Genomic DNA, 27124 nt, shown 5'->3' with positions numbered 1-27124 from the left:
GCTGAATGAGCTAACACTATTAGATTACAGTATTCTCCAGAATTACTAGAATGAACCTTTCTTAAATTTTCGCTTTAGTGTTAAAAAATCCAGGTATCCCTAATGGTACATTGAATTGTTTGTAACTCTATTTCCCATAAGCATGAAACAATGAGTATCATCACAGTAAGGAATGAAGACGGCAAAATGTCCTGCAAGACACCGGAGGGCACCGTGGTCCACATCAATATTATCCAGCCTTCTGCCCTGGACTGCTTGCAAAATACCTTCTGCATATCCCAGGATAACAAGAAAAGTGGCCAAAGGACCAGCGCCTCCACTGAGTCGGGATCAGCAGGGTTTGGGGTAAAGTTTCTTCTACTTATCTAACTTATTAGAATAAGTGCAGTAGATTTTGTATATCAGTGAGCTTATAACCCCCAAGAACAGAAAGTTTACTTAGGATTTCAAGATACATGTGTATTATCCAACACAACAAGCTCCCAGTATCCATACTTAAGAGAAGGTGAAGGCCCCCTCCCAGTACCCACCCACACTCTCCTAAGCCGCAAGCTCCGCCTTCTCCCAGCATCTGTAACACTAGCCTAGGGAGGCGGGGGCACGGTGCTCTGTAGGCATGTGAATGAGAGAGGAGAGGACTGAGAAAAACGAAGAGCAGCCGCGGCAGTGCTTCGGTGCAGGTTAGTTGAGTGATTGGGATCGGAATTCCGTTCCCGATCTTTTTAAGGCAAGATCGCAACCCGATCGCGATAGGGAAATTTACTTGATCACCGATCAGAATCCGATCTTTTCCGATCCCTATTGCTCAACCCTAATTACTAGGAGCTTTGCAGGACTTTTCTGTTTGCTCTCATGCTTATGTCCCTCTGACTATGCAATATACTGATGAGACTGACGAATGTATAACCATATGTGCTCTCTTCACTCTAGGCTGCCTATTTGTCCTTAGGTTTGGTCACCATCCTGTTGGGGGTCATTATAAGCCTTTTACAGCCGGAGTTTTACATTTACGCTTCAGGACTTCACTTCTGGGTCGGATCTACAGTAAGTATCACTAATAGAGATGAGCGAGTAGTATTTGATCGAGTAGGTATTCGATATATTCATACTCGATCGAATACTACTAGCTATTCGCTGTAAATATTTGATTCAGAACCAGCGTTGATTGGCCGAATGCTATACAGTGTATACAGTGTATAGGTATTCGATGGAATATCATGGCGTTTGATGTATTCGAATACAAGGCCACATACGCAGTAAAAATTTGTGTCCCCTCCCACCTTCCCTGGCACTTTTTTTTGCACCAATAACTGTGCAGGGGAGGTGGGACAGGAAATACGACAACGGAGGCAGTGAAAAAAATTGAAAAAACCCATTGGCTGCCGAAAACATGTGACCTCTGATTCATAAGAACGGCCACGGCCATATTCATGTCATTTCAGTGTTGGAGTGATAGGGAGAGCTTGTTCTGAGGGCGATAAAATGCAGTTAGATACAGTCAGTGTAATCTGTTACAGGCAGGAAATAACAGATCTATTCAGAGTTTAATACATCATACAGCGTAGCAGCAGGGGACATGGGCGAGGAAGTGGATATACCGCGTATATAATGGGTATCCAGTCCAGGTACTGGAGAGGGGCTGCCAGCAGTTTCCTTCGTCAGTAGCAGCAGGGTACGTGGGTGAGGACGTGGACGTGGATATTCTGCTGTATATCCAGTCCACAGTCCAGGTACTGGAGAGGGGCTGCCAGCAGTGTCCTTCGTCACTATGAGCAGGGGACGTGCGTGAGGACATGGATACCCAGCTATATATCCACTCCACAGTCCAGGTACTGGAGAGAAGCTGCCAGCACCCAATTTACTTTTCCTCCTCATACTCCTCCTCCTCCTCCAACCCCAGCCCCTACCTCTGAATGTGATTTGTTTTAAAATTATATATATATATATATATATATATATATATATATATATATATTTATTTATTTATTTTTTTTAAATAAAAGGGCCTGCAAAATAATTTTTTAGGGCTCACCCCAAGGGCCAAAAAATGAAACACTGCCGCTGCATGGCTCTAGTCACCAAAAGGGCCAATAACACTGTATTTTAAAGGCTGTACTCACTCTAAGGGACACAATCTAAATCTCTGCTGGTAAAGGCTGAACTAAGTTAAAGGGCCTAAAACTCTGCCGGTAGAGGCTGAAGTCACCTGAAGGGCCCCAATCTCTGCTGGGAGCTCAGACCCTCAGGGTAATAGAGGGGCTTTGGTGTGTTAGATGCCCCCAGACATGCTCCCCCTGCTGTCCCAGTTACATTGCAGAGGTGTTGGCATCATTTCCTGGGGTGTCATAGTGGACTTGGTGACTCTCCTGAGGTGAATGGTGGGATCCCCTGTAGCAAAGCATTTTCTCCCATAGACTATAATGGGGTTCCATATTCGTTCGCATAGTCCAATATTGAGCGGCTATTCGGAACGAATAACGAACATCGAATATTTTACTGTTCTCTCACCTCTAGTTAAGATGATTAAAAAAACATCACCAATTTAAGTGCACATAAATATGTACCTTAGATAAAAGAGGAATGGTCTTACCTGGACCTACTGAGAGACGATGGCGACTCCACAGGACTTGCAGATGAAGGACTGGGGTAATTGTACCCTATCTCTCACCTTGTTTCTCCCTATCAAATTAGATCCTTTTCCCTTATTTCCTTCCATCCAATGCGTTTGGGGGATTTCTAGGTCCAGTGGGTGTGAAGGACCCTTCAAGCTGGTCAAACGTAGGTTTCCATAGTGAGCTTGCTGGTTGTAGGACTATAGAGGTTTCCGCAGTGGTCCCATAACTGTTACGAGACAATTGCTGACATGAACCATTGAAGGGATTTCACTCCCCGCTGGGTTCATACTTAGAATTCCCTTGAGGATTGCCCCTCCATCTTGTCGCTATCCCTGTTGGTTCCATTGCCTCTGAATGGAGCAGCAGTGCGCAGATGTGACCACCACCCCATTAATATGGGAGACACAGGACCAATCCTTACAATTATCCTTGGGGGGACCAGTACTTAGACCTCCAGATTCATATAATAATAATAATAATAATAATAATAATAATAAATTTTATTTATATATCGCCAACATATTCCACAGCGTTGAACAATTTGTAGGGTTCAAATACAGACAGATACATAACAAAGAAAGTCGTTTCACACAATGGGACTGAGGGCCCTGCTCACAAGAGCTTACAATCTATGAGGTAGAGGGGGTGACACAAGAGGTAGGAGGGGCGGCATTGCTTATACAGGGGTCAGACACTTTTGTAATAGAGGTTACTGTCATTACACAAACATAAGACTGTATGAGCCGTCACCAGTCGTGTCCTGTAACATGTGGATGGAGCTTGGACAAATAAAGTTATCCTGAGATGACATCATATCATGTGGGGTAATGTGGGAGCGGGGACAGAAGAGGGTTAAATTTTGGGGATTCTAATTATAGCACGGAAGGGTTTACATTAGAAATTGTGATAGGCCTGTCTGATAAGATGCGTCTTTAGTTTGCATTTGAAACTGTAGAGATTGGGAGTTAATCTTATTGTCCAGGGTAGAGCATTCCAGAGAAGTGGTGCAGCTCGGGAGAAGTCTTGTATACGAGTGTGGGAGGTTCTGATAATAGGGGATGTAAGTGTTAGGTCATTGAGTGAGCGGAGAGCACGGGTTGGGCAGTAGACGGAGATGAGGGAGGAAATGTAGGGAGCTGCGGCATTATGGAGAGCCTTGTGGAGGAGGATGATAACTTTATATTTTATTCTATAATGAATAGGCAGCCAGTGTAGCAACTGGCACAGACCCGAGGCATCGCTGTAGTGTCTAGCCTGATAGATGAGCCTGGCCGCTGCATTCAGAATAGATTGTAGAGGGGAGAGTTTAGTGAGGGGAAGACCGATTAGTAAGGCGTTACAGTAGTCAAGGCGAGAATGAATCAGAGAGACAATAAGTGTCTTTAGTGTTTCTCTGGTGAGGAAAGGACGTATTCTGGAGATGTTTTTGAGGAGGAGGTGACATGAACGTGCGAGTGATTCAATGTGAGGGGTGAAGGAAAGGTCTGCGTCAAATATGACCCCGAGGCAGCAGGCATGCTGCCTAGGAGTTATAGTAAGGCCTGACACTGCAATGGATATATCAGGGACAGATCTATTAGATGGTGGAAACAGTAGTAGTTCAGTCTTAGAGAGATTTAGTTTCAGATAGAGCGAGGACATGATATTAGAGACAGCAGAAAGACAGTCACTAGTGTTCTGTATGAGTGCAGGGGTGATGTCACGGGAAGATGTGTATAATTGGGTGTCATCAGCATAAAGATGGTGCCTGAAGCCAAATCTGGCAATGGTTTGTCCAATGGGGGCTGTGTAGAGAGAAAAGAGCAGGGGGCCTAGGACCGAGCCCTGAGGAACCCCAACAGCAAGGGAAAGAGGGGAGGAAACAGAGCCCGCAAATGATACACTGGAAGTGCGGTCTGAGAGATAAGAGGAGAACCAGGAGAGCACAATAATTCTCACGTATCCTGGAATAATTGTTTTTTTGGCTGACCACTATTAATCTCACACACAGTACGTGATAAAGACTTCAGTGGCATCTCTTTATCTATTGATGGAGGTATAAGCAATCAGCTCGTCCATAAAACACAATATCATCCATTCATCCACCTATTTCTAGTTTACAACCCCATGTTTCCCTTTCTTCTTAGTTCCTGGTATCTGGAGCGTTGAATCTTGTGGCTTCCAAGTCTCCAAAAATATGGTGGGTGAGTATTGACTTTCTTATAAACCAAGTTAGTGGTGGGAGACAAAGTGGGACATTCAGGACCTGGCGGTCGAGTGGGGACCCCACAGGGGTTTGTGGGCGCAGCACTTGCCCGGACTTACTCGGTTATCACTTGGCATATATTTTCTCATCCCATATAGATCGTCCTGGCCTTCATTTCCCTCCTAATAAGCTTTGCCGTGTCTGTCGTGGGCGTCGTCATTACGGCGAATGATTTTGAAAATTTAGACCGGTTTGTCGATGAACAAATCTGCGATAAAGTCCGTAATGGCGGAGGATATTACTACACAGCGACAGAGGCTCCGAGATACGACTATGGGATCGACACCGTTCTGAGCATATGCAAAGACGCCATCCAAAACTACAAGGTCACCGCTTGTTTCTGCTGATTGTTTGTGACGTCACATCGGTTCTGTTCAGTAAATGAAATAAGGAAATATTTTCTTACTAAATAGCAGCGACATATTCTGCAGACACCACTCACATCAGCCCTTGTCCCAGGTCACAAACTCACTTCCCTGCCGCGGGAAAACACAATAGGGCCACATAGATAAGAAGACAAATGATCGATCAGTAAGATGTACTATAGAGGTAACCTGGGGAATCGGGAGGAAATGCACTGGAAGGCTGGACCGTCACCAAACAATACAGATGGATAGGCGAAAGGTTCACCGAATCTAAACAATTGCAAAAGCTCTTCCCCAATCTATTAGAACTGCCAGGACCGTCCGAAATAATGTATATGCATCATATTCAGGAATCTAACACCCAGGAATATAGATAGAAAAGGATGGGCCCATAGCAAACTTTTGACTTGGGTCCACCACAGCATAGCCCCCCCCCCCCCCTTTACTGGCCTACACAGAGTATAATGCCACACATCATGTCCCAAAGTGGCCTCCAGACTGTTTAATATCCCATAGTACCTCCTCCACCCTTTATAATATCCCATAGTGGCCCTTGCACACAGTATTATGCCCCATAGTGGCCCCTGCACACAGTATTATGTCCCATAGTGGCCCTTGCACACAGTATAATGTCCCATAGTGGCCCCTGCACACAGTATTATGTCCCATAGTGGCCCCTGCACACAGTATTACGTCCCATAGTGGCCCCTGCACACAGTATTATGTCCCATAGTGGCCCCTGCACACAGTATTATACCCCATAGTGGCCCTTGCACACAGTATTATGTCCCATAGTGGCCCCTGCACACAGTATTATGTCCCATAGTGGTCCCTGCACACAGTATTATGTCCCATAGTGGCCCCTGCACACAGTATTATGTCCCATAGTGACCCCTGCACACAGTATTATGTCCCATAGTGGCCCCTGCACACAGTATTATGTCCCATAGTGGCCCCTGCACACAGTATTATCCCCCATAGTGGCCCCTGCACACAGTATTATGTCCCATAGCGGCCCCTGCACACAGTATTATGTCCCATAGTGGTCCCTGCACACAGTATTATGTCCCATAGTGGCCCCTGCACACAGTATTATGTCCCATAGTGGCCCCTGCACACAGTATTATCCCCCATAGTGGCCCCTGCACACAGTATTATGCCCCATAGTGGCCCCTGCACACAGTATTATGTCCCATAGTGGCCCCTGCACACAGTATTATGTCCCATAGTGGCCCCTGCACACAGTATTATGTCCCATAGTGGCCCCTGCACACAGTATTACGTCCCATAGTGGCCCCTGCACACAGTATTACGTCCCATAGTGGCCCCTGCACACAGTATTATGTCCCATAGTGGCCCCTCCACACAGTTTAGTATTATATAAGTTCTGCTCCATACATTGCAGATGATTCCTATGGCCTAGATCTTTAGAGATGAAGTGGTCCATGTGCTCTCTGCAATTCCAAGTCTGCAATTCCATGTAATATACAGAGAACAGCCACAATCATGTGCCAGGGGCCTAAACCCTAAACCCAAACTACCATATAGAAGACAAGGATGCTAGACACTGTGGTAATAAAAGAGTACTATAGAGATGATGTATGATGACAGAGTATACATACAGTATATGGTCTCACTACACATCCCTATACGTTCCTACTTTGATATGACTTGTGTTTGTAACCTTGATGTATTTCCTCATTTCCAGACCTTAGCCGCCACTTTGATGTATGGGACCCTACTGACGATGATCTGGGGTCTCCTGCTCTCCATTTTTAGTGCGGGCTCTAGACTGAAGTCCTGCTATAAACCGCAGGTAAGTGGTAGGATCTCCAGGATTATCAGAGACAGACACCCCTCCGATACCTGACCAGGGACATTATGGACCAAACTGCACCAATGTTGGCTTTTATACTACGAGTCCGTCAACACCTTCATGGCTAAGATAATAATAGTCCTTTCTCCTCCTGGAGGTGGTTGGGGGTTACAGAAGAAGACAGATGGGACTTTTTTTTGGTGTCTCCATAGAGGGAAGTAGGATTTACCGAAATATCGTACCAGTGCAAGCCATGCTGTTCCAATGACTCCTAATGTTATGGAAATGATATAGCTTGTTGTGCTACACGGTTTCTGTAACTTCCATTCACCTTTATGTGTAGGACAGCCCCACTTGGCTGTTTCCATAACTCCTGACCTTGTGGTCAGTAGAACGAGCCACCTGTTTGCTCCAGATACCAAATTATGTTTCCTCACCCCCAAATCTAATTCTATCCACACCCAGTAACTGTATCCCTCACCCCATCTGCCCCCCCATCAGAGGTCTCTCCAAACCACTTATCCTAAATCAGATTAGAATAAAGCCCAAGAATTGGGCAATGAAGAGCCGGAATTGACCATCGGCTCCCTAAAAATGGTAAGTCCCCAAGACCTGATGGTCTATCTGCTCCTACTAGAAGAAATATAATACTATACTCCCACCCCATATCTGACAACTCCATAACTACCCGCTTAGGATAAGCGTCAAGATCCAATTCCCCAGTGTTATAGTCGGACGTACGAGTATTTGTTGTGCAGGGATAGAGCGACCTCTTATGGTGGATTGTATTCTCTGATAACACAATGGTCAGGTGTTGGTTGTCAATGTATCTGAGGCTTCTTTCTCCTATACATATGAGATTGTTGACTGGTTCTGCTGCAATGGACACTTTTGGCCAAGTTTACTCTAATCCCCTCTATGTCTGTGTTATACCTTCTTGTCATCTTTCAGGACAAAAATAGATAATCTTACACACACGTGCTATCTTTTACAGAAAACTGAGATGGAAGTTGAAGATCTGCTAACATCTGCCCCTTGTGATGACCTCCTCATTGTCTAAGGAGACCATTCTTCTTCTCTACGAATCATGGGCTACAAAATTGGGTGATAATTTGGGGAAGACTGTTTCCCCAGCTTGTTAATATCTGATATGATAATGCAATCCATCATATTCCCAGTATAGCTTATTTCCATATACACACAACTCAGGTCTAAGAACTTCTCCAATACTGACTACTCCACCAGCTTTCATTCCATTGGAGGAAATGATATTGGTCAAATTTCCTCTCATAATATGAAACATGGAGGTTATATTTGTATACACATGAAATAAATGAGAATGCATTCAATTCCATTAATCTGACAACTAGTGGTCCATAAATCCTGATCATCTGGGTGAAATATTTTACCATGGAAGATTATATCTGATAGCCGGGCATGTGTGGGATTAGGACAATGTAAAGCCAGAGTCTGTATCTGCCTTCTGTATTAGTATAAGGGACATAATATCAACTAGACTACCAGTATGCATTTCACATATAGATGCTGGGGTCTCCATCAGGTCAAGGGACACTTAGCAATGTTGACGTCACTGCTATCCCCTATCCCCACTGCAGGGAGCATTTTACCATCCGACTAAGGCACACAACTGACGCCAAAGGAGGCCTCTGAAAATATGACATGGCACCCGAAAACTATTCCTGCAAAATCAGCCCACGAAAGCCACATAGTCCTCTTTGCTTTGTGATAAAGTGATGGTTTCTCATTTACACATCCCAATATTAATAACAGCTTATTAATGCTCACTATACCCCTTGACAAATTCAGTCAGGGGTGTCGTTTGCAAAATGGGGTCACTTTGGGCGGGTTTACATTATATTAGTACTTTAAGGGCTCTGCAAATACGACATTGCACCTAAAAGCTATTCCAGTAAAATCTGCTTTTTCCCAGTGTCGCTCCTTCCCTCCCAGTTTGCACCCACATATGGGGTATTTCTGTGCCCGGGAGAAATTGCAGAACAAACTGTGACGTGAAATTTCTCCTTTAACCCTTTGTGATTGCGTTCATTTTAATTTTGGGCAGTAACTGAAAAGAAATCTGTTGAATCGCCTTATAGTCTATGGGGTCCGCGGGTTTTTACAGGTCACCACTTTTTAAGTGCATTAGGTTTCTGTTCCGGGGGTGGGATTCCCCATTTGGGTGTGAACCTAGCTTAAGGCTCTTTCTTATCTCCTCTCTTTATAGTCTATGAGTCATAGATGAACACTGACCTATAATCCCAATGCAAATCGGTGTTTTATCCATATGCAAATTAGCTAAACGGCCCTAACGGCAGACAAATTGGCAGAATTCACCAATGCAATGGGGGATGGGGCAGTGAGGAAAGACCTGGCAGGAGAAGAAACGCCCCTAAAGCCCTGCTCGGCAAGTTTGCACAAGAATAAAATCCTGATTTTTGCAAAAATGGAGCTGCAATGAAGAGCAAGAGAAGCATCTTTGGAAAGCGTAAATGTCCCCCTACAAGATACTGTCATTAGTTTAATGCTGGCACATTCCCATTAAAGTTTACTGGACCCCCGATTTATGAGAGGGATATGACATCAACTGCTGGGGCGAGAGGCGACCTGACCTACAAGTCTACAAAATGTATACATCCTATACAACAAATAAGGTGACCACGCAGACTATTGCTCTCTGGTGTCATCCATTGTGTAACATAAACATACGGCCCTAGAAGACAATCTTGCTTATGTTTTAGACTTTAGAATTTCTCTATGATGTTTTTTCATTGGAATTCAAGGACATGTCTGGACATAGTATGACGGGTATGAGGAAACTCAGATACTAGCGCCACGACTTACAGACTCAGTAAAACCAGTTGCGTTGTTAGTCCAAACAAGGATCTGAGATGTTTACCAAAGGCGGAAGACGAAAACTCAAAGACTCACCGGAAAGTCAAAAATTCCTATGACGTTCTTATACCCTCAAGTCACGTATCTCATCATAGGGTTAAGGGGAACATTCAGGGGGGTTTCTGGTCCCCGCTCTCCTGCAGGTAGTCAATACATTAACCCCTGTGATGTCATGTATGTAAGAAATAAGGGGAGAGGTAAAGCAGCGAGATGATGAAAAACCCGTATCTGTTGCACGATGTCAATACCTTAGACCAAGACTTTACAAATTCTAATAGTCCTCAAGGCTAAGATGTCTGGAAGGAGGGTTTGTTATATAGGGTTAGTAACTACTTGCATCCCCCCTATATAACAATGCTGGGGTGTATTGCAGAGCCCTGGTTGTTCCTTCGAGCTTACAGCTTGGTGAAGCCATTCTTTATCTCAGTAGGCGTGCTGTGGATCCCCTGGTGGATTGCCAATCCAAGAATAATCTTGGGGAATGTTGTACGTGTTTGCAGTAACTCAACACTCCGTACTTACCTGTCGTTACCGCCCAGTACCCAGTGCTAGATCAGTGTAATGGGGCAGGTGAGGACCCCCTGCACCTCCCTATTGCCCAACTCTTGTGAAGACCCCTCAATGAGAACATTGGTCAATGGTGGAACAAATACCCTACTATGTGCACCTTCTGTATTGTCCTGATATCCACTGCACAAGACCAGACTGTCCAGTGAAGATATCAACTAGGACCCCGGATTGGGTGGGTTTTATGTCTGTCACCAGCTTTCCTGGATTGTCGCAGTGTTTGGGATTGCTGGATGGCGTGATATTAGAGGAGACTGAGATGTGATATATTGGATAGTATGGCTGTATACTGTAGGTGAGACATTACATTCTACTTTAAGGCGCCTCCCTCGTCTTCTAGTCCTTCCTCCTTCAGTATTTACCTGCAGAGCAGATCTTGTTTTCCTGGATCAGACACAGAGAATTACTGAGTGCGTAGGAGCTGGGAGAGGGAGGTAAGTGCTGCCGGGTGCCCCGGGGACTACTGGGCTACCGAGGGCTATAGGGTCATAGTATGTGATAATACATAACATGTAACACTGGAAGAGTAAGATTCACCCTGACATATACAACATATGGTGGGCACAAGTCAATCAAAAGAGTCCCAAACCGAGGTCCTGATGAAGTTACCCCTGTAGGTAGAACCCCGTGTACACTAGTAATATGTAACATGTTCTTCATTAGAGGATCTTCTATGTAAAGAGTAACTCCGTTCTGTGGGGTTTCTTGGATCCTGAAACCAGCCGGACTTTCAGGTTCATTGGCCCCCAGATCTATGGGAGGGATATTACATGGGCTGCTGGGTCTAGACAAAACGTATGCACCTCCTATACAAGAAATAAGGTGACTGTATAGACTACTGCTCTCTGGTATCAGCCATTATATAGCATACACCTACGGCCCTTTAAGGCATTCCTGCTTATATTTTAGCCTCTAGAGTTTTCCAAGGTTATGTTTTTGCATTGTGGCCGGTGAGCTTCAAGTTATGGCTGTAGATATTATTGTATGATCGACATGAGGAAATAAAAAAGCAAAAAAACACAAGGGAATTTTCTGAAGTATTGACAGATGAGCCGAGAAAAAGAATGTTGTGTCTTATGGGGCGGACGGAAGCCTGGAATAAAGCAAATAAGACGGTGTGAGGTGTAAGCGGTGCAAGTGATGATGGAAGGAGCAGTAATAATACAAGGAACGGGTAGGGAGTCCCAATAATAAGTAGGAATATAGAGGAGAGCATATATAGGAGTAGGGGATAGCATATATAGTATATAGGAGGAGAGGAGAGGATATATAGTATATAGGAGTAGAGGAGAGGATATATAGTATATAGGAGTAGAGGAGAGGATATATAGTATATAGGAGTAGAGGAGAGGATATATAGGAGTAGAGGAGAGGATATATAGTATATAGGAGTAGAGGAGAGGACATATAGGAGTACAGTATAGTATATATAGGAGTAGAGGAGAGGATATATAGGAGTACAGTATAGTATATATAGGAGTAGAGGAGAGGATATATAGGAGTAGAGGATAGCATATATAGGTGTAGAGGATAGCATATATAGGAGTAGAGGATAGCATATATAGGAGTACAGGATAGTATATATAGGAGTAGAGGAGAGGATATATAGGAGTACAGGATAGTATATATAGGAGTAGAGGAGAGGATATATAGGAGTAGAGGATAGCATACATAGGTGCAGAGGATAGCATATATAGGAGTACAGGATAGTATATATAGGAGTAGAGGATAGGATATATAGGTGTAGAGGATAGGATATATATAGTAGTAGTGGATAGATTATATAGGAGTAGAGAATAGGATATATAGGAGTAGAGGATAGTATATATATATATATATATATATATATATATATATATATATATATATATATATATATGTAGAGGAGAGGATATACAGGAGTAGAGGAGAGGATAGGATATATAGGAGTACAGGATAGCATATATAAGAGTACAGGTTAGTATATATAGTATATAGGAGTAGAGGATAGGATATATAGGAGTAGAGGATAGGATATATATAGGAGTAGAGGATAGGATATATATAGGAGTAGAGGATAGGATATATAGGAGTAGAGAATAGGATATATAGGAGTAGAGGATAGGATATATAGGAGTAGAGGATAGCACATATAGTATATAGTAGTAGTGGATAGATTATATAGGAGTAGAGAATAGGATATATAGGAGTAGAGGAGAGGATATATAGGAGGAGAGGATAGGATATATAGGAGTACAGGATAGCACATATAGTATATAGGAGTAGAGGATAGATTATATAGGAGTAGAGGATAGGATATATAGGAGGATAGGATATATAGGAGTACAGGATAGCACATATAGTATATAGGAGTACAGGAGAGGATATATAGGAGTAGAGGAGAGGATATATAGGAGTAGAGGAGAGGATATATAGGAGTAGAGGAGAGGATATATAGGAGTAGAGGAGAGGATAAATAGGAGTAGAGGAGAGGATATATAGGAGTAGAGGAGAGGATATATATATATATAGGAGGAGAGGAGAGGATATATAGGAGGAGAGGATAGGATATATAGGAGTAGAGGAGAGGATATATAGGAGTACAGGATAGGATATATAGGAGTAGAGGATCACACGTATATATAGGAGTAGAGGAGAGGATACATAATAACAAGTTGTGCAGGAAACATGTAAATATAAATCTGCATAACAATAATCTAAAGTCGTTACATTGACGCTGTATAGGTGGCCCCTCGGGGGAAGTCATCGTCCCGCTCAGGTGCAGGAGTCAGTGATTTGATTGTGAATGATGGTGAAGCTTGTGACCCCCTGATCGGACTGTGGGGCTCAAGCGTAAACCACATGAACAAGGGAGTGAGCCTAAACACATGCCCAGATGGCCCAGCTCTCAGAGAAAGATTTGTCCTGCGGCCAAGTAACTCCCAGGGCCCAGAAGCCCTTAGGCCCTCACAGCTTGGCTAATCCTGCTGGCACAGAAGTTGTGAAACCAGTCCAGTTGGTTTAGATTCTTCACAGCCCTCCAGTTATCTAAGACTGAATTACTAGTTTCTTCCTCCTGGATGAAATCCAATCCCCGGGCTTTATTCTAGGTGTGGACAATAATGGCGGTCCTGTTTTCTATCAACGTGACCCGGGCAGCCTTGGTCATCTGACCCTCTGTGTCCATGGCCACCTCTTTCTCCAAGGTGTAATGCTGGGAGAAAGACACTGGAGTTATCTCCAGCAACGATGTCGCCAGTCCACGAGATTGTACTGCAGATTTTGTTGAAGGTTCCACCTTTGCTGAGTTGGCGCAGTGAAAGCAGGTCATCGGGTCATCAATAACTACTCCTGGGGTTCCAGGAAATTTTGGAAGCGTTCTTCCTTGTCACCTGGGTCTTTTCTGGGTCCATCTTCAGCTTGTTTGGCTGGGTCTAGGCATCAGTCAAGTGGTGGGGCTGCTCTTGAGTGTGAAAGGTTGAGGGTGGTCCATGGTCTCTGTTCCTGGTGGGAACTCCTCACCATGGTGCTACTACTTGGATTGAAGATCCTTGCCACTCTGAAGATGTCTTGGACTTCTGATTCTCCATCTTTGAATGGTTCCTGGCTGCAACTATAGGGAGAGCTGTAACTTTGATACTGTAACTTTTTTTGCAGTCAGAGAACTTCGGCTGTTGCAAGGAACTTGCAAGGAACTTTGCAAGAAATCTTTGCAAGGATTTGTGTTTGGAACGTTATTGTTAGGTTCTTGTTTGATAGTCTGGCTTGGTTTGCATGCAGGTACAGACGCTCATCCTGTTGCCAAAATGATACACAATGACTCGGAGGCCAGCAGCGTGGAGATGGGGCAGGTTGAGGATGTCTAATATGGCAGCCACTCCTTCTACTTCTTGCATCATGGTGGTTTTCATCCTAAATGCTCTTACAGGCCTACTGCGGAGCCGTTATAATGGAGTCACACTTGAGTGATGGTGAAGGGACTCCTGGGTGTTGGTGTTTCATGGTGGTGGTGGGTGGAAATGAGACACAGGAGACACCCGAACCTGGCCTGATAGGTTATAGTCATATCTTATTATGTCTAGTTATCAGATTACAATAATTTCGATACTTTTTATAACTTTAAAAAATTAGGCCTCATTCGCACATTGAATTTTTTCCCCTATAGGCTTGAAACAATGAGTGTCAGCACTGTAAAGACTGAAAACGGCAATGTCTCCTGTGAGACTCCAGAGGGCACCGTGGTCCACATCAATATTAACCAGCGTTCTGCCCTGGACTGCTTACTGGATACCTTTCGTTTATGCCAGGAGATGAAGAAAAATAGGCAAACCACCGAGCCCTGCCAAAAGTCGGGCTCTGCAGCGCACCTGGGCTATGGGGTAACGTTTCTATATTATGCATGTACCATAGTCTACAAGATCCTTCTTGGTCTATAAAGTCTATTATTCTATAATTGGGTAGTTACAAAGAAGCTCGATGATCTCTGTGCACCATACGAGGTGGACAGATCATTAGTGTTGACGAGGATTGAACATGGAAGCCTGAAATCTGATGTGGTTGGGAGTAGAACAGAGGGCTTGGAATGATTGTATTTGTCTTAAAGGGGACGTTTACCAGGTCTAAAAATCCCAATGTCACCTTGAGCATTTTGGTGCTTTGTTCAGCCATTACAAAGATAGAAATTCTTTTTTTTTGCAAATGCAAACTAGCATCTACTAGCCAAGTGGGTGTGACATACATCGCGCAGAGACCTGAGAAACCATATTGTTACCACCAACCATGCCTAGGTCACTTTGACTATATGCACACTATTATGATATGTAACATGTTACAGTAATATAATCACGCGTGTTCTCTTTCATCCAGGCCGCCTTTATTACCTTGGGATTTGCGTCTCTGATATTGGCCGTTATTATATGTATTGTGCGACCGAACCTCATCATCTCCTATACAGGGCTGCACTTCTGGGTAGGAACTCCGGTGAGTATCTCTAAATAACAAGTGCCCTGGAAATAGATACTTACCCCTGTACTTACCCCTGTACTTACCCCTGCACTTACCCCTGTACTTACCCCTGTACTTACCCCTGCACTTACCCCTGTACTTACCCCTGTACTTACCCCTGCACTTACCCCTGTACTTACCCCTGTACTTACCCCTGCACTTACCCTTGTACTTACCCCTGCACTTACCCCTGTACTTACCCCTGCACTCACCCTTCTACTTACCCTTCTACTTACCCCTGTACTTACCCCTGTACTTACCCCTGCTCTTACCCCTGTACTTACCCCTGCACTTACCCTTCTACTTACCCCTGTACTTACCCTTGTACTTACCCCTGCTCTTACCCTTGTACTTACCCCTGCCCTTACCCCTGTACTTACCCTTGTACTTACCCCTGTACTTACCCCTGCATTTACCCCTGTACTTACCCCTGCTCTTACCCCTGTACCTACCCCTGTACCTACCCCTGTACTTACCCCTGTACTTACCCCTGCACTTACCCCTGTACTTACCCCTGCACTTACCCCTGTACTTACCCCTGCACTTACCCTTCTACTTACCCCTGTACTTACCCTTGTACTTACACCTGCACTTACCCTTGTACTTACCCTTGTACTTACCCCTGCACTTACTCCTGTACTTACCCCTGCACTTACCCCTGTACTTACCCTTGTACTTACCCCTGCACTTACCCCTGTACTTACCCTTGCACTTACCCCTGCACTTACCCCTGTACCTACCCCTGTACTTACCCCTGTACTCACCCTTGTATTTACCCCTGCACTTACCCCTGTACTTACCCCTGTACTTACCCCTGCACTTACCCCTGTACTTACCCCTGCACTTACCCCTGTACTTACCCCTGCACTTACCCCTGTACTTACCCCTGCACTTACCCCTGTACTTACCCTTGCACTTACCCCTGCACTTACCCCTGTACCTACCCCTGTACTTACCCCTGTACTCACCCTTGTATTTACCCCTGCACTTACCCCTGTACTTACCCCTGCACTTACCCCTGTACTTACCCCTGCACTTACCCCTGTACTTACCCCTGCACTTACCCCTGTACTTACCCCTGTACTTACCCTTGCACTTACCCCTGTACTTACCCCTGCACTTACCCCTGTACTTACCCTTGTACTTACCCTTGTACTTACCCCTGCACTTACCCTTGTACTTACCCTTGTACTTACCCTTGTACTTACCCCTGCCATTACCCTTGTACTTACCCCTGCCCTTACCCCTGTATTTACCCTTGTACTTACCCTTGTACTTACCCCTGCCCTTACCCCTGCACTTACCCCTGCACTTACCTCTGCACTTACCTCTGTACTTACCCCTGCACTTACCCCTGGTAGGTTACACATTATTACTCTTAAATACCATAGAGCGGATCAGAATTATAAACCATTCTACAATATCATTGTCAAAAATATCTCATAGAAGAAAGTTCTTGTTCCCAGCAGATGGATACATTGTAGCCTTCATTCCTCACCATAGACTGTCCCTAGAACTAGACTGAAAGGACTACTAAAGGGCCACAGACCTTCACCTTCCTCTCCCCGACATTTTGTGCAAGGTCACCTCTGCAGCCAATCACAGATGTCAATGGTCACCTCTTCACAAACATGGCGTCACAGCAGTCACTGGCCATTGGTGATTGGCTGCAATGGTTACTTGGCATTTGTAACACCAGCCGGGGCACCAGTAGAAAGAAGGCCAGAGATGCCACCACCAAAAAGCCTTCAGTTCGTCCCCTGACTGTAGGGGATAAATGGTTGATCCTTGGTGGACTCTTTGAAGTGGTAACCTATGGCTATATAAGTGTTTTGTCTATTGTTCTGGACAATCCCATGAACCCCTATGGAAGTATAATCCATCAGCCCTTCCCTATACTAATGACACATAACTCATTGCTTCGCCTTGTTTTTTCCCTTCTTGCCTTGCCTGGGATCTTCTTAGATTTGATGTTCCTTGTTGCCTGTTTCTTCCTAGTTCCTGGTATCTGGAGCGCTGAACCTCGTGGCTTACAAGTTTCCCAAGAGATGCTGGGTGAGTCTTAGACTTTCTTTATGGTCTAGGTTGCCGAAGTTGTTGTCGTATTTCCTCTCGAAGACAGGCCGAAGGCGATAGTCGATTTCTGAGACCTCCATAACACTTAATGTCTCGATAACCCTCAGAACTTTCTTCTCTCCTTCACCCTTACAGACCGGCCTTGCCTTCATCTCCCTCTTGGCCAATTTTAGTGTGTCTATTGCCGGCATTGTCTTGACATCGAATGATATCGATCGCTCCTACTGGATTTACGATGAGCAAGTCTGTGATAGAGTTCGAAATGGAGATAACTATGGATATGATTATGGCAATTACTACAGAACAGCAAAGCCTTCAAGATACGGCTACGAGAACGACTATTACATGCAAAGATGCAAGGATGCAATGAGAGACTACAAGGTTACCGCTTGGTTCTACTTCATGTTTTTGATGTTGACACTTGTCACTGTGTTATCAATAGAGGGTGACCCCCAAAATAGAAGGGTTAAATGTTTATTTCTATTAATTATCTAGTGGGGGGAGGGATATCGCCTGCAGAGGGGCCCGGAGAGGTAGGGGGGCCCGCTCACAAAAGCTGTGTCATATCTAAAGCAAAGGGGCCAGACTTGGTGGCAAAAGCCTTGACCGATATTCATTGGTCGTGTCATGGCCATTTTATATTCATGAAAGGGTTACCCCCTCAGGACAATCACAGTCCAACCCTATACCCTCTTACGTACTGCTACTATGTACCTGGTGATTGGAAGATAACTGGATGTCCTCATTTACAGATTCTAATGGTTGGTTTGACCATCATGACCTTGCTGATGGTGGTCTGGGGTCTCCTCCTCTCCATCTTTAGTTTATACTCTAGACTGAAGCAATGCTGCTCTTCCTGCAGACTGGCGGTAAGTGATGTCATGTAAGGTTACTACATACTGCGATGCTAATATCAATCCTTTATAACCTACTACAGGAATAAGATAAGATAATCCTTTAATAGAGATGAGCTTGCGATATGCGGGAGCTGACTTTTTCCCATAGGAATGCATTGACCAGCATTGATTGGCCAAACACCATACAGAGTACAGCATTCGGCCAATCAACGCTGGTTCTGCCGGAGGCTAGTCTGTGAGGAGGTGGAGTCTAAGATCGGACAAAAATGGAGACTGCTGTGGACCAATCTTAGACTCCACCTCCTCCGGCAGAACCAACGTTGATTGGCCGAATGCTGTACTTTGTATGGCATTTGGCCAATAAATGCTGGTCAATGCATTCCTATGCTGCGATGTAGCGGACCTGGCCGTGCACTCAGCTCGGCTACACTGGAGATGCAGCAGGCAGAGCGCACACCCAGCACTGCTACACCAGAGATGAAGAAGAGCTGGCCGTGCACTCAGCTCGGATACTCCGGAGATGCAGCCGAGCTGAGCGCATGGCCAGGTCTGCTACACCGTAGATGAAGCAGAGTTGGCCGTGCACTCAGCTCGGCTGCACTGGAGATCGAGTTCAGCACATGGCCAGCTCTGCTACACCGGAGATGAGGCAGAGCTGGCCGTGCGCTTAGCTCTGCTACACCGGAGATGTAGCAGAGCGGAGTGTGCGCTAAACCCTGCTGCACACTCAGCTCTGCTAGATCTCTGATGTAGCAGAGGTGAGTGTTCGGTGAGCCCTGCTGCACACTCAGCCCAAATCTTAAGGGACTTTTGGAAGGTCCCCACTTTACACTAGTAATATGTATGAAGGCTTTATTCCTCAAAGCCTGTGTCTTTATCATATAATGTATGAAACAGTCCTTAGATAGTCCTTGGTGTACTATATATCATTGCCAGGGTAATATAATCCTACATACATGTGCTATATATCAGGGTAATATAATCCTACATACATGTGCTATATATCATTGCCAGGGTAATATAATCCTACATACATGAGCTATATATCATTGCCAGGGTAATATAATCCTACATACATGTGCTATATATCAGGGTAATATAATCCTACATACATGTGCTATATATCAGGGTAATATAATCCTACATACATGTGCTATATATCAGGGTAATATAATCCTACATACATGTGCTATATATCAAGGTAATATAATCCTACATACATGTGCTATATATCATTGCCAGGGTAATATAATCCTACATACATGTGCTATATATCAGGGTAATATAATCCTACATATATGTGCTATATATCAGGGTAATATAATCCTACATACATGTGCTATATATCATTGCCAGGGTAATATAATCCTACATACATGTGCTATATATCAGGGTAATATAATCCTACATACATGTGCTATATATCAGGGTAATATAATCCTACATACATGTGCTATATATCATTGCCAGGGTAATATAATCCTACATACATGTGCTATATATCAGGGTAATATAATCCTACATATATGTGCTATATATCAGGGTAATATAATCCTACATACATGTGCTATATATCATTGCCAGGGTAATATAATCCTACATACATGTGCTATATATCATTGCCAGGGTAATATAATCCTACATACATGAGCTATATATCATTGCCAGGGTAATATAATCCTACATACATGTGCTATATATCAGGGTAATATAATCCTACATACATGTGCTATATATCAGGGTAATTTAATCCTACATACATGTGCTATATATCAGGGTAATATAATCCTACATACATGTGCTATATATCATTGCCAGGGTAATATAATCCTACATACATGTGCTATATATCAGGGTAATATAATCCTACATATATGTGCTATATATCAGGGTAATATAATCCTACATACATGTGCTATATATCATTGCCAGGGTAATATAATCCTACATACATGAGCTATATATCAGGGTAATATAATCCTACATACATGTGCTATATATCAGGGTAATATAATCCTACATACATGTGCTATATATCAGTGTAACGGAGCAAAGGTATACGTCTTCCTCCGGATGGTCTTTTGAATCAACACGGACGCAAGAGGTCGGGAGACAACAGCAATTTATTGTAATCCACAAAGTTAGTAGCCGGCGGCGGTCACATCAACCGTAATAACAATAAGTCCACAGAAGTCACAATCCAATGATAACTTTGGTTCCTTGGTCCTGTAACTAAGTCCTGGCTCTCTGCAGAGCTGTGCACAGGCCGGCTAACACATACTAACTGCTAGCTACAACTATATACTAAACTGTTACTTCCTATACCTGGGGGTGGGAAGGGCTGAGCCACAGATCCTTCCCCCCTCACCTATGCCAAGGAGAGCAGACTCCCTGTCTCTTTTGAACAATGCACAGTCCAACATCTTCTTGGAGACACGGATCAGATTATCTCCACCCATTGTCCTCACTGGTCCTCACTAGTTAGAGGTATTTGCATACAATGTGCTAACACACTAGACCCGAATCAGCCAACTACACATTGATGTATATAACAGGTTAGAGAATACATTCCACATGAAATATATATTACACATTGCCTATAGTATAGACTCTAACCATCCCGTGACAACCCCTCCCCCTCTCAAAACATGTGCATGACACAATTGGCCTACACAGGTAAATTGGGGAATGCACATCAGTCTCTATAGCTCATATTTCCTCCTGCCGGGATAACCCATCTGCGTTCTGGTGTTGGTTCCCTCGGCGGTACTGAATGGTAAAGTTGTAGGGTTGAAGGGCTGGCATCTGTCAGAAAATCCGGTGGATCCATGTTGGCTTCTCCCTGAGCTTGGCTTCGGGTCACTGCTCCCACAAAGTGGCACTGTAGATTTCCAACATCGTTGCCTAACAGAACATCGGCCGGCAGCCCGCTCATCACACCAATTGTGCATCGTTTTGGTCCATAACCATAGTCGAGTTCCACGGTAGCTTTAGGAATACGTCTTTGAGTACCCCCTGCCAACTTGATAGAAATGCCAGGGCCCTCCTCTAGGGCCTCGGGTCGCACAACTCGGGGGTCCGCTACCGTTAGGAAAGCTCCCGAGTCCCGGAATCCAACAACTGTTCGGCCATCCAGTAGGACCTCCTGCAAGTGCTTCCGCTGAAGGTTTGCAGGATGTGTGGCGGAAGGCTGAATCCCATAGACCCCTGGAGGTGGAACAGATGTGTCATTCATGGAGTCATCTGGAAATGGGGCCAAACTTTCTGTCCTAGGAGTGGTTCCCAGGTAGTGAATAGGCCGGGATGCCACGGTGGCCCGTGCCCCCATGTTAACAGGGCAACTAGCTTGCAAATGTCCAGGCCGCCCGCACCCAAAACATCTGCGCTCTAGCATTCTTCCAGTAGGTCGTTGTCTAGGGACAGGGTTGTTCATAGCTGGAGGCCGATGGGCTGGGACAGGGGTAGAGGGGGAATTGTAATCCTGAGGCCGGGCACGAAAGGTGGTTGGCTGGCTGAAGGGTGTCTGGCGGACTGTGGTAGTTTTCCGCTCCTCTGCAAACAACCTCTTCCACTGCGGCTTGATGGTCAGGCCCTCATCTGCAAGAGAAGCAGCTTGCTCAACTGTGGCTGGGTTCCGTTCCAGCACCCACTCACGGATCTCAGCGGGGCACTGGGAAAAGAACTGTTCCTTAAGTATGACTTGGAGGATCTTATCGACTGTGACAGCCTCCTCTCCTTCTAGCCAGCGCTTGCATGCTTGCTTCAACTTGTGGGCGAACATGTGGAAGGAGCTTCCCCCATTGTAAGACAAAGAGCGGAACTGAACTCGGTAGGATTCTGGAGTGACTGCATAATACTTCTGCACCGCTCTTTTAATGGCCTCATAGTCCCGCTGATCACTAGGGTCCATGGCTCTGAGAGCTTCCGCAGCCCCATCTCGTAGGTGCCCCACCAGATACCGGACCCAATCCTTCTCTGGGACTTCCATCAGGTGGCACTGGTGTTCGAAGTCCTGAAAATATCCATCAACATCCCCAGCCGCTTCATCAAAGGTCTTGAAGTGTTTATGGGAGACATATGGTGGTTCTCTCACTGTTGGGCTGGGGGTCGACGTTTGATTATAATTCCGCGCAGTTATCTCAGCCATTCGCATTTCATGCGCCATTCTTTCCTTTTCATACGCCATTCTCTGTTCCTCCTTCTCCGTTTCCTGAGCCCTCTGTAACGCTCTACTCCTTTGCTCTGCAGTTGCTCCTAGCCCCAGCACTGCCAATTCCTCCTCATACAAAACAACCCATCTGCTCTTTTGGGTCTGTACCTGCCACTCCCGTATCTCTACTGTCTCCTGGGGGCAGCCCTCCTCATGGTCGCTTTGCAGGGTCATCTCCTCCAGTGCCTCGATCAGTTGATCTTTCGTTCTTCCCTGGTAACTCAGGTTTAGTTCCCGGGCCCTTACTTGTAGACTTGCCATAGTCCAGTTCCTGTATTCTGAGGTTGTGGCTCCATTAATCGCTGAGCTGCTGTAGTCCATCTCGCTGTCCGCTGTTGATCCCACCGCTGCCAACCAGTTGTAACGGAGCAAAGGTATACGTCTTCCTCCGGATGGTCTTTTGAATCAACACGGACGCAAGAGGTCGGGAGACAACAGCAATTTATTGTAATCCACAAAGTTAGTAGCCGGCGGCGGTCACATCAACCGTAATAACAATAAGTCCACAGAAGTCACAATCCAATGATAACTTTGGTTCCTTGGTCCTGTAACTAAGTCCTGGCTCTCTGCAGAGCTGTGCACAGGCCGGCTAACACATACTAACTGCTAGCTACAACTATATACTAAACTGTTACTTCCTATACCTGGGGGTGGGAAGGGCTGAGCCACAGATCCTTCCCCCCTCACCTATGCCAAGGAGAGCAGACTCCCTGTCTCTTTTGAACAATGCACAGTCCAACATCTTCTTGGAGACACGGATCAGATTATCTCCACCCATTGTCCTCACTGGTCCTCACTAGTTAGAGGTATTTGCATACAATGTGCTAACACACTAGACCCGAATCAGCCAACTACACATTGATGTATATAACAGGTTAGAGAATACATTCCACATGAAATATATATTACACATTGCCTATAGTATAGACTCTAACCATCCCGTGACAATCAGGGTAATATAATCCTACATACATGTGCTATATATCATTGCCAGGGTAATATAATCCTACATACATGTGCTATATATCATTGCCAGTGTAGTATAATCCTACATACATGTGCTATATGTCAGGGTAATATAATCCTACATACATGTGCTATATATCATTGCCAGGGTAATATAATCCTACATACATGTGCTATATATCAGGGTAATATAATCCTACATACATGTGCTATATATCATTGCCAGGGTAATATAATCCTACATACATGTGCTATATATCAGGGTAATATAATCCTATATACATGTGCTATATATCATTGCCAGGGTAATATAATCCTACATACATGTGCTATATATCAGGGTAATATAATCCTACATACATGTGCTATATATCATTGCCAGGGTAATATAATCCTACATACATGTGCTATATGTCAGGGTAATATAATCCTACATACATGTGCTATATGTCATTGCCTGGGTAATATAATCCTACATACATGTGCTATATGTCATTGCCAGTGTAGTATAATCCTACATACATGTGCTATATATCATTGCCAGTGTAGTATAATCCTACATACATGTGCTATATGTCAGGGTAATATAATCCTACATACATGTGCTATCATTTACAGAAACCGGAGGAGGAAAGTGATCTGCTGAAGCCGTCCCTCTCTGATGACCTCATCACTGTGTAAGGAGACGCCTACCTCGCTCTACCAATCACGGGCTGGAGCCTCTGACGATTATGATGATTATCCGATGTTTTTCTATCTTGAGTCGATCATATTTGCTCCTTATTTCCGCTATAAGGCAGAACTATTACCTCGATGCCATATTAGAACCAGTCATGGCGCGGAACGTCTGCCATATTGGCGCCTTCTGTTATTCATGTTTTTCCCTAAAGGTGGATGCTAATAATCTGTCATCTCTATGGTATGCAGCAAATGAAAATGCTGTAAAATGCTGCAAATCTGGTCTAGGATAAATATATTACCGTGACAAATTCATAAAAGATTACGTTATAATCCAGCCCTGGGACCAGCAGCAGTCAAGTGCAGCCTATTATATTCTATACGCTATATTGAAGTGTTATGCAAATGAGGTATTTGGTGCACTGGGGGCGGGTCTTCAGGTTACAAGAGCACTGCTCTAACCTGTCTATATGTGACACCAGAGCAGACATTGCAGCCGTGTACTCAGAGGAATCAGTGCAGGAGAGGAGGGAGGGAAATACCAGGACAAATCATTATTTTCTGTAATCAAATAGATTACAACGTTTCCTATTATCGCCACCCATATCGCCACGTCATGTAACGGATTCCGCTGCGTATAACATTTACTGTCACTGTGTGTTGTATTGCTAGTGCTCCTGTATTTCTGATGGTATGTGTTAGATCTTCATGATAAGGCTTCTACGATTACATAAAGAATATAAACTTGTTACCTGACACTGTGGCAATGTTTCTTTGTGTAATTGACATGTAATTGTATTATACAATAAAGCAAATCATATTATACAGCAGTATACATCCCCTGTTCTTCATGGATTTGCTGTAGAGTACAAACCCCATAGTGGTCACTGCACACAGAATTATGGGGCATAACACAATGTGCAGGGGCCACTATGGGGCATAATACTGTGTGCAGGGGCCACTATGTGGGATAATACTGTGTGCAGGGACCACTATAGGGCATAATACTGTGTGCAGGGGCCACTATAGGACATAATACTGTGTGCAGGGGCCACTATGGGACATAATACTGTGTGCAGGGGCCACTATGGGGCATAATACTGTGTGCAGGGGCCACTATGGGGCATAATACTGTGTGCAGGGGCCACTATGAGGGATAATACTGTGTGCAGGGGCCTCTAAGGGACATAATACTGTGTGCAGGGGCCACTATGGGACATAATACTGTGTGCAGGGGCCACTATGGGACATAATACTGTGTGCAGGGGTCACTATGGGGGATAATACTTTGTGCAGGGGCCACTATGGGACATAATACCGTGTGCAGGGGCCACTATGGGACATAATACTGTGTGCAGGGGCCACTATGGGACATAATACTGTGTGCAGGGGCCACTATGGGACATAATACTGTGTGCAGGGGCCACTATGGGACATAATACCGTGTGCAGGGGCCACTATGGGACATAATACTGTGTGCAGGGGCCACTATGGGACATAATACTGTGTGCAGGGGTCACTATGGGGGATAATACTTTGTGCAGGGGCCACTATGGGACATAATACTGTGTGCAGGGTCACTATGAGACATAATACTGTGTGCAGGGGCCACTATGGGACATAATACTGTGTGCAGGGGCCACTATGGGACATAATACTGTGTGCAGGGACCACTATGGGGGATAATACTGTGTGCAGGGGCCACTATGGGGGATAATACTGTGTGCAGGGGCCACTATGGGACATAATACTGTGTGCAGGGGTCACTATGGGGGATAATACTGTGTGCAGGGGCCACTATGGGGGATAATACTGTGTGCAGGGGCCACTATGGGACATAATACTGTGTGCAGGGACCACTATGGGACATAATACTGTGTGCAGGGGCCACTATGAGACATAATACTGTGTGCAGGGGCCACTATGGGACATAATACTGTGTGCAGGGGTCACTATGGGGCATAATACTGTGTGCAGGGGCCACTATGGGGGATAATACTATGTGCAGGGGCCACTATGGGACATAATACTGTGTGCAGGGGTCACTATGGGGCATAATACTGTGTGCAGGGGCCACTATGGGACATAATACTGTGTGCAGGGGCCACTATGGGGCATAATACTGTGTGCAGGGGCCACTATGGGACATAATACTGTGTGCAGGGGCCACTATGGGACATAATACTGTGTGCAGGGGCCACTATGAGACATAATACTGTGTGCAGGGGCCACTATGGGACATAATACTGTGTGCAGCAGCCACTATGGGACATAATACTGTGTGCAGGGGCCACTATGGGACATAATACTGTGTGCAGGGGCCACTATGGGACATAATACTGTGTGCAGGGGTCACTATGGGGGATAATACTGTGTGCAGGGGCCACTATGGGGGATAATACTGTGTGCAGGGGCCACTATGGGACATAATACTGTGTGCAGGGGCCACTATGGGACATAATACTGTGTGCAGGGTCACTATGGGGCATAATACTGTGTGCAGGGGCCACTATGGGACATAATACTGTGTGCAGGAATGCGTGGGGGGAGTTTTTTGGTTGGTCAGTCAGGGTCTTCGGGGGTATTACACTGCACTTCAGTAGGTTTTTCTTAGCAAAAAAACCACCCAATTTGTTTTTGTTTTTTTTGGTGGGCATGAGTTGTTCCCACTGAGGCTCTGTCATCCCGCAGGGCCCACACAATATGGAGCCGGCCTGGCTTCCTTTGCCTTCTGCATGGTGGAGTCTGGTCGGCTCTGTTAGGAGTAATATGGCCGCTGCACAGTACTATTTGTAGGTATATGCTGATGAGGTCACATGGTGCGCGCCATGGA

The 27124-nt window shown here is 45.0% G+C and overlaps 2 protein-coding genes across 2 annotated transcripts; both read left to right on the top strand.

Annotated features, from left to right (window-relative positions):
* The first annotated feature begins 145 nt into the window (after positions 1–145).
* LOC142183178 (uncharacterized) lies at positions 146–13482 on the top strand. The gene is made up of 6 exons (XM_075258118.1): positions 146–345; positions 931–1044; positions 4742–4798; positions 4959–5186; positions 6934–7041; positions 13246–13482. Exons 1-6 carry the CDS (start codon positions 151–153, stop codon positions 13480–13482), a joined length of 939 nt encoding a protein of 312 aa, XP_075114219.1. The 5' UTR covers positions 146–150.
* On the top strand, positions 10892–25113 carry LOC142183469 (transmembrane protein 176A-like). Its single transcript, XM_075258570.1, has 7 exons — positions 10892–10955; positions 14666–14879; positions 15367–15480; positions 17503–17559; positions 17716–17961; positions 18333–18449; positions 24232–25113. The coding sequence occupies exons 2-7, from the start codon at positions 14676–14678 to the stop codon at positions 24292–24294; spliced, it is 801 nt and encodes a 266-aa protein (XP_075114671.1). The 5' UTR covers positions 10892–10955; positions 14666–14675; the 3' UTR covers positions 24295–25113.
* Positions 25114–27124: the final 2011 nt, after the last annotated feature.

This window comes from Leptodactylus fuscus, chromosome 10 (genome assembly GCF_031893055.1).
Source record: "Leptodactylus fuscus isolate aLepFus1 chromosome 10, aLepFus1.hap2, whole genome shotgun sequence".
Classification (NCBI taxonomy): domain Eukaryota; kingdom Metazoa; phylum Chordata; class Amphibia; order Anura; family Leptodactylidae; genus Leptodactylus; species Leptodactylus fuscus.
This window is presented reverse-complemented; position numbering and strand designations above follow the sequence as displayed.